The 9,046-nt window shown below is 46.1% G+C and overlaps 1 protein-coding gene across 1 annotated transcript; it reads right to left on the minus strand.

The window, feature by feature from the left end:
- Window positions 1-259: 259 nt before the first annotated feature.
- Window positions 260-4,970, minus strand: TUBA1A (tubulin alpha 1a). Its single transcript, XM_053295474.1, has 4 exons — window positions 4,811-4,970; window positions 2,024-2,246; window positions 1,791-1,939; window positions 260-1,455 (listed from the first exon to the last, which is right to left on the minus strand). Exons 1-4 carry the CDS (start codon window positions 4,811-4,813, stop codon window positions 475-477), a joined length of 1,356 nt encoding a protein of 451 aa, XP_053151449.1. The 5' UTR covers window positions 4,814-4,970; the 3' UTR covers window positions 260-474.
- Window positions 4,971-9,046: the final 4,076 nt, after the last annotated feature.

The following is a 9,046-nucleotide window of genomic DNA, read 5'->3' on the forward strand; positions in this document are numbered from 1 at the left end:
TAGCTTGGCTAGGAGAAAGGGGGGGCGGGTATGCACCACCACACTCATTTATCATTAAAACTGGCCCTAGGCCATCTCCTTTCTATTAAACTGGAATAAATCCAGGGTTAACATGTGCAGATCAGCCATCACATCTAGTCTGATACCAAAGGCAAAACTGCAGTGGTTCAATTTTAATACTAGTCCCCCTATTAAAACACTGGAATATGCAGAATAATCTTTAATAAGTGTTTAGAATAAAGACACCAGACACTAATCCTCTAGGACAGGGAATGCCTTTTATTCACAAACCCATAACATTATTGGATGACTTGGGTCTGTAATAAGAATGTTCATGTTTTAAAGCACAGATCAGTTATTGTAGGGCAGACAAAGGTATCTGAATTTACTGCTACATAAATTAACCGATCAAACCAAAACTTGGATGTTGTTTTTAAATTCCCTGTAAGAGCAGCACCGTTGTGAAGTTTTGCTTTAGTATTCCTCTCCTTCCTCTTCACCCTCTCCTTCAACAGAATCTACACCCACTTCTTCATAATCCTTCTCTAGGGCAGCCATGTCCTCCCGAGCCTCCGAGAACTCCCCTTCCTCCATCCCCTCCCCAACGTACCAGTGGACAAAGGCACGCTTGGCATACATCAGGTCAAACTTGTGGTCCAGGCGGGCCCAGGCCTCAGCAATGGCTGTGGTGTTGCTCAGCATGCAGACAGCACGCTGCACTTTGGCCAGGTCACCCCCGGGGACCACGGTGGGGGGCTGGTAATTGATGCCAACCTTGAAACCAGTAGGGCACCAGTCCACAAACTGGATAGTACGCTTTGTCTTAATTGTGGCGATAGCAGCATTGACATCTTTGGGAACAACATCACCTCGGTACAACAGGCAACAGGCCATATATTTACCGTGGCGAGGGTCACATTTCACCATCTGGTTGGCTGGCTCAAAGCAAGCATTGGTGATCTCTGCTACAGAAAGCTGTTCATGGTAAGCTTTCTCAGCAGAGATGACGGGGGCATAGGTAGCCAGTGGGAAGTGGATACGGGGATAGGGCACCAGATTGGTCTGGAATTCTGTCAGGTCTACATTCAGGGCACCGTCAAATCGCAGGGAGGCTGTGATGGAGGACACAATCTGACCTATCAACCTGTTCAGATTGGTGTAGGTGGGACGCTCAATGTCAAGGTTCCTGCGGCAGATGTCATAGATGGCCTCATTGTCCACCATGAAGGCGCAGTCGGAGTGTTCTAGGGTGGTGTGAGTGGTCAGGATGGAGTTGTAGGGCTCAACGACAGCTGTGGAGACTTGTGGAGCTGGATAGATTGAGAACTCCAGCTTGGACTTCTTGCCATAGTCGACAGACAAGCGCTCCATCAGCAAGGAAGTAAAGCCAGAGCCGGTGCCACCCCCAAAGCTGTGGAAGACCAGGAAGCCCTGGAGACCCGTGCACTGGTCCGCCTGTTGGAATATATACATATTAACTATATATCTCTAAAGTACTGTTTAAACAATGCTGTGGAAATAACGTTCTTTCTACTTAATCTTATGTAATGTTGGCTATCTTACTTTCTTTGTGATGTTTACCTGTATTAATCAGCAGTGAATGTAATTTTGCAATAGCTGATATTTGAATAAAGCCTATAGCATGCCCATAGATTATAAATTAATTTTTGACTTACCAAGTAACTAATATCAATGATCTTGTTAACCTCCAAATTTTGCAATACTCACTATAGGAAGAATTACTTTACTTCTATTCTTCACAGATCATCCTTCAGACAAGATATATTTACCAGCTTCCTGATCCTATCAAGGACCAAGTCAATGATCTCTTTGCCAATCGTGTAGTGGCCCCTGGCATAGTTGTTGGCAGCATCCTCCTTGCCAGTGATGAGCTGCTCGGGATGGAAGAGTTGGCGGTAAGTTCCAGTGCGCACTTCATCTGGGGAGAGAAGAGATTCCAAACATTCAGACCTCTGTCTCTGTCTCCACGTACACAGAGCTTAGAAATGATTTGTCCACTCACCAATTACTGTTGGCTCCAAGTCCACAAAGACGGCCCTGGGGACGTGCTTGCCAGCTCCCGTCTCACTGAAGAATGTGTTGAAGGAGTCGTCTCCGCCCCCAATTGTTTTGTCACTGGGCATCTGTCCATCCGGCTGGATACCATGTTCTAGGCAGTAGAGCTCCCAGCAGGCATTGCCAATCTGGACACCGGCCTGGCCAACGTGGATGGAGATGCACTCACGCTAGAGATGAAGAAAGCAAAGCATTGCTGCATTTATGTTGGCCTGCAATTTCATTTTGGTAAGCAGACATGAAATTTTGAGGGAATATACAGGGCTATTTCAATAACCCTGCTATTTGTGATTAAACAACACACTTAAAAGTGCAATTTGTACTCTCTACAGTAGTCCTTTGATCTGGATATAGAAACAAAGTTCAGGAACCACAAGCTTTGTAGCACATGCTCACCACATGAAAAGCACAGGTCAGTATGGCAAAACTAAACAATATGTAGCAGAGCTGCTAGTTTCTGGTTCAAAGGTATATAGTTCAAATGAGATATAAGGAAACAAAAATTGATGGAAAATCCAACAGACTCCTGAACTAAGAGAGGGATAACCTGGTGTAACTGAAATGATTTAGTGGCATAATGCCTTTGGCAGAGTGCTGGGATGCCACACCCAACCCATTGTTCCTTCAGTACTATGAACAATGTGTTCAGTGAAGTCAAAATTCCCCTTTCATTTTTATGGAGAACTGGAAACAAAGTATTATCCATGAACACCCAACCTTGGTAAGAGACCAGGTTTCCCAAGACCCAACTTCTGTGTGAGCCCTTAGTCTAGTGTCTGGTCCTTTTTCTTCCCCTTCACAAGCAGTGTCTGCCCAGCCTTGGGTTCTCTTATAATTTTGTGTGCCCTTTGTTTCAAGGCATTTTGTCATGTGAAGAGAGAGAACAAAGTCTTAGCTGTAGAAAATGCCAAGGAGTGCCACGCCCAGTCCAGGAACACTGGGGATACAAAATGCAGTCGGGACAGAATTCTGGCCATTATTTTGCTGTCCACGCCTGTACTGACTGGTGCTGTTTGCAATCTGCAATGGATTAACATACAGCTGGGTCTATTTCTAGCATGATCTCATTATGCTGTTTTTCCAATTTTCCCTCTTCTGACCTCAGCTGAGAACTTGCTTGGGAATGAAATGCGGGGGGGGGGGGGGGAGGTTCGATCAGAACACAAATCTTCTATCACATGCCAAGAAAACATGTTCATAGTCCACCTTGGTGGAGAAGTCTGCGGCCTCCATTCTTTCCATTAACTAGCAGCGGAAGGTTTTGTTTTGTTTTTAACAAATAGCAGTAATCACCACCACCAAGTCCCAGTCCTCTTCTCATGTATTGGGAATGCTACATGCGCAATTAAAAGTAGATGCTTTCTAGTACAGAGAACGCCTATATTGAAATAGGTATAACCCATGTTCACTTGCTGAAAACAGAAACCAATATAGTTTATTGCAGCATTGCCTCTCACTAATTATTCTGGTCACATCTGTCAGAGGAGCCACCCCCTTTGTCTGCTCTATTAGCCATCACCTTCTGCCTTCTATTCATTGACAGACCAATCTGCTTCAGGGTCTGAGAGCTGGAAGGGGGAGGGTACTGCCATTTCAGCCCTCTGTGATACTCAGTGGATCTCCAGTCTCTCCCCCCTCCCCCGACTTCTCTGCACAGATTCCCGACCCCTTAACAATGCTGCTCTTTATCCAGTCTCTTGGAGCAATGCAAGGGCGTGGCTTCTTTTCCAAAGACGGTCCTCTGCTGCTCACAAGAAATCTCAGAGCTGAGTCAGCTTCAGAACTGGCTGTGATTTATCCAAGATACCTTTTCCCAATATCAGGCATGAAGCTTTAGAATACAAATTCCACTCCCGCCCCCTTAATACATCAATACCACTGGTTGAGGAACTTCTGTAGAGCGCCCCTTTCCATGGAGGACTAGTGATCCAATCCTAATCATATTTTAATATCACTTTCCACAAGCACTCAAATTGCCTGAATACATATGCATTTAAAGAGACGAAAATAGATTAATAACTGAAGCTTCAAGCCACAAAGTTAGTGCTTTGCATGTGTTTTCTTTTTTAAAGAGGAGAGTCTAATTTTAAAGGCCAGATCCTAATAGTGACTATTTGGAAGCACAGCCCACTGATTTCAGCGAGAATTTATTTCAAGTAAGAGCGCTTCGGCGTGCAGCCTTAATTGCATATGGCTGTCCCCCGTCCCCCACTGAGGGTTCGGATTAAAGCACAGTCTTTGGCAGATAGAGTTGCTTCCCGCTGTCCTCTCCCTCTTCTGGTCTCTGCCCATCCGATGACCCCACCCGCCTCCTCAGCTGGGAAGGCTTGGAGAGGCGAAGCACGCAGGCAGGCACTAGTATGGAGGCAGGGAGCCGTCCCCGCCTTTCGCAGTCAGAAGCCATTGCGTCAGGCGTTGCAGATCACCTGGGCTGCCTGCGAGAACAGCCCGTCCTTCGGAAAAAGGATTCTGCATTTCAGAATCCCCGAATACTTAGCCGATCAAAAAAACCCCAGCTATCACCATAGAGGTGCAGAGACCACGCAAGCTGGCGGAGGACGGAGAAAAGGAGTAGAGAAAGATGGGGCAGAAAGGGGATCAGTTAACAATATGTGTGTGTGTGGAGGCGGGGTGTGTGTGCCTGCAGTTTCCCCGCAGGGTCATCATCAGTGCACATAGCAAGGATTCCCCGCTCCCTTTGAACCCATTGCAAAGAAGAGGCGGCCATGCTTACCATCTCTGCCGCTTTGTTGCTGAGCTTCGAAAAATCGAGCCGGAGAGGAGGGTGCTTTCTTACAGCGCGACTCTTAGGAGGTCGATGTAAGAGAACCTGTAGCACATAGTACAACGGGGCTCCCTATATACAATCCCGTCACCATGGGGACGAGCGAGGGCTTTTTGCGGTTGGTCGAAATACCCCAATCTGCCTGGAGAAGCCACGGGTGCAGAAAAGTGATTGGCTCAGGGCGCATAGGATGAGGTAATCTTCCCCACCCCCCTCCTATCTTCAGCATCCGAAGTGTGTTTGCATCCTCCAGACAAAGAGACCAAACAGAACAGTTACCCATCCATCAAATTGGGAGCGCGGCGGGGGCGGGGGCGGAGAGGGAGGAAAAGAGAGCCGCGTTTCTGCATGGTGTTTTTTTTTAAAGCAACGTTAAAAATTACCCCCTTTTCCTTAGGACAATGCCAAGAAATATGTGTCTCCGACAAGGCAACTAAGCGAAATTATAATGCCTTTATATGATTACTCAGGACCCAGACTTGAATTTCAGCAAAACCAGGGGCGAGACCACCAGACTCTCATTTTAAAGAAATCACTGCGTATCTTCAGAGAGAGTGAGAGAGTGAGAGAGATTATTGTTATGTGAAACGTGAAGAACGCAGAAGATTTAAAACTGGACGTTTCCACTTTTATTAACTATAGGGAAAGAAAGGGAAATCGAGACATTGGTGCCACAGAGGTTTTGACTGGCAGACAGTTTCCCCGGTCAATGAAATTATAGACTGGTGGTGTTGACCACTGTAGGGCAAGGCTGTCTACGCCCACTTGTGCCTTTGGCTGCCATGGCCAACACCTGCCATCTCCGACATGCCCTGCACACATTTCTTAGCGAACCTGGGAGAGGGACAGCGGCGCCCAAGCCTGCATAATAACGGGAGGCTGAGACAAGGGACTTGACGTGACAATCGCCCCAAGGCCTCGACTTGGTGTTGCTGTTTTGGGCGGGGGTGGGTGGAGGATGTGACACTTTTAAAGTGAACGAAAAAAACAGACAGCTCATGCGGGGGTCATGTTGGCAGGAGCCTTCTTAAGAACTTCCTGGGGGTGGGGGTGGCTTTCTTCCTGGTGCGGGATCTGACACGAAAGGCTTTGAAAGAAAGGGCTGTTGTTGGGTGGGCGAGGCAAAAGGCCCAGCTGGGAAGCTTTGCATCTGGGGAGCGTCCGCGGCCGGCATCTGATCTGAGCAAGGAGAAACGGATCCACAGAGAGGATGTGGGGAGGCAGGCGAGACGCGAAACGACACACAAATGCAGAAATAGTGCATTTTTGGAGTCAGGCCAGCCATCCCCACCTGCGTGAGTTGCTTCCTGTCAGCCGATTTTCGCTTTGTTCTCCTTGTGAGTGTTGGGTGGAAAACTGCGAAGCAAAGCGAAATGCAGCCGCCCGCCCCGCGTAAAGGGAGGTTTTAGGAAGGGAAGAATCTGATCATGTCTTCAAAAGTCCGTTGTGCACAATAAAATATGGGTGGCGTCTTCTAGGGGGAGGAATGGGACATAACACATAAGTCAGTTCCCTCCAGAGGCGACACAGAAGAACTGTGATTTCCGCCCCCGCCCCCTGCATCCAGACAGGCTCAGCACATTTCCCGGCTCTTTGCCCGCTTTTCTCCCCCCTAGCTAGTCTGGCAAGATAGACAGGGCGCGCGCGCGGGGGCGGGGGGGCGGCAGGGAGGGAAGGAAGGACAGCTACTTGCAGGTGGAGTCGTGCGCCGGGCTGGTGCTTCTTCTTCTTCTCCTAGACCAGAGAGACCAAAATGCTTGCTTCCTCTCTTTCCAGCCCAAGATTCCGCATCTTCTACGCACTTTCATATTATGTACATAGTGCTTTCCCCTTCAGAGCTTGTGAGATTCCTCCTTCACTAAACTATGTAGTGGGTTACCAGGGTCTCCCGTCCCTTCTCGAGGTAAAATGGTCTTTTAATTCCAAAAACCACAACTGAAATTTTGGACTGCCAGCCCAGATTCCTTGACGTTACCTTTCCCTCCCCTGCCCCCTCTCCAAAGTACAGCCTCTGGCTATAGATATTTTTATGCAATTCCAGTTGCTCTTTTCTAGACATATTCTTATGAAATTACGCCTTGATTCCTGTATTGATTAAGTAAGCATGGGAAATGTGTATTATTATTATTATTATTATTATTATTTTACACAGTCAGACAGGTGTTATTGACTGGTTTGTTTTATCCAGACATCCAGTCCTTCCCAAGGACCTGGGATGCCAGAATTTTATTGTCAATGTTGTTGCTGTGGTTATAGGTATCGTCGCAGAATATAGGCTGTTCCCAGTTTTCCCATTATTATTATTATTATTATTATTATTACATTTATATCCCGCTCTTCCTCCAAGGAGCCCAGAGCGGTGTACTACATACTTAGGTTTCTCCTCACAACAACCCTGTGAAGTAGGTTAGGCTGAGAGAGAAGTGACTGGCCCAGAGTCACCCAGCTAGTTTCATGGCTGAATGGGGATTTGAACTCAGGTCTCCCCGGTCCTAGTCCAGCACTCTAACCACTACACCACACTGGCTCCCATTACCGTGCATTTAGATCTGTCTAAAAATGAAATCTAAGGGCCTGGCTACAAAATGCATGATAATGAGGGTGTAAGGTTTTTTTACTGGCTCAGTAGCTGATTTATTTTGCATAGGTTGCTAGCTTTTCTTTGGGCATGGCACCTATACTTTTAATAGCTGGTGATATGCAGAAAATTAACTAGGAAGGGTGTGTACCCCACTTGCAGCTATGGAAATGCTGTGATGTGATGTGGAGAAAGATTAACATACAGCATTTCTGGATGCCTTATTAAAAGAACATGAAACCCCAATTCTGCCCCAAATAAAACATTGGAACCTTCATTTCTTTATTTCAATTTCACAAATAGAAAAAGAGCATGATATAGTGTGTCTGGGCTAAAATCTTAGAGATCCTATTCCAAAACCTCAGACTTGCAACTTCAGGTTTTGTAATTGGTTTAAATACTAGAACTGTTTTTATTTTGCTTGTAGAATGAGTTTTAATTGTATTCTGGACTAAGATCGAGCACTGTAAGATATTATCATGAGGGGATGGGACCACTCTGGGAAGAGCACCTGCTTACTTGCATGCAGAAGGTTCCAAGTTCCCTCCCTGGCATCTCCAAGATAGGGCTGAGGGATATTCCTGCCTGTAACCTTGGAGAAGCCGCTGCCAGACTGTGTAGACAATACTGAGCTAGATGGACCAAGGGTCTGACTCAGTGTATGGCAGCTTCCTATGTTCCTATGTTCCTAAAGACCAGGAAAATAAACTGGGATTTATGAAACCTTGGAATGGCAGTAGTATAGTACAGGGGCAGGGGAACAGAGAGATAGTCTTTGAGACTGAATTTAAGGCATCCTCTGCCACCATAAGGGCTAGAAACACTCCCTTTTAAAAAGGTGACATTGAAGATACTTTGAATTATTTCTTTTTAAAAGTTGTTACCCTGACTTTCAATTGAAATGTGCTCAAGGAAGCTTACAACAGAAACAAAACTAAAACAAATTGATAACAACAGATACCAGACAGAAGAGGCAGCAGACAAGCCCCTTCACAATCAGTATATCAGGGAGATTATGCAAGTTTTGTCTAAGTCATATTAATCTATTTCATAGAAGAAAGGAATTGACTTAGTGTAGACAAGTCCTTAGGGCTAGAAGACCCAAAACATAACACATTCCCTACGCACATTGCTGGATTTCCTATAGCAAACCCCTTTCTTGCATTTTTCAATAATTTCCAGAGTCTGGATAATAAAGCAGGGATCTGTGGTTGCCAGGAGTCGACAAGGACGTGTCGGCACACTTTACTTTACAGAGACTTTGCTAACAGCAATAGGCTATCAGCCCATGCCAAATGAGCATCAATATTTTACTTCAGCCAGCCTCCCTCAGCATTGACCTTGCATGTAATAAAGGAGGCAGGCCAAACTGAGAAATAATCATGCTTATCCAGGTTATGAAAATGACTATTTCTGTATGTTAACATGCAGAGGATTAATGGGGATGAGGTGCATCTAACATATTTTTGACTATTGATATAGGTACATTTTTCAACCTTGCTGGGAAGCATAGAGAAGCAGGAATCTGCCTTCAGCATAGGCTCTGCACTGCAGCTAGGAAGGTTTCCAGCTCAATTCCTGGACACAGCTAAATGGTATGTTTGCTT

This window comes from Hemicordylus capensis, chromosome 2 (genome assembly GCF_027244095.1).
Source record: "Hemicordylus capensis ecotype Gifberg chromosome 2, rHemCap1.1.pri, whole genome shotgun sequence".
Lineage (NCBI taxonomy): Eukaryota > Metazoa > Chordata > Lepidosauria > Squamata > Cordylidae > Hemicordylus > Hemicordylus capensis.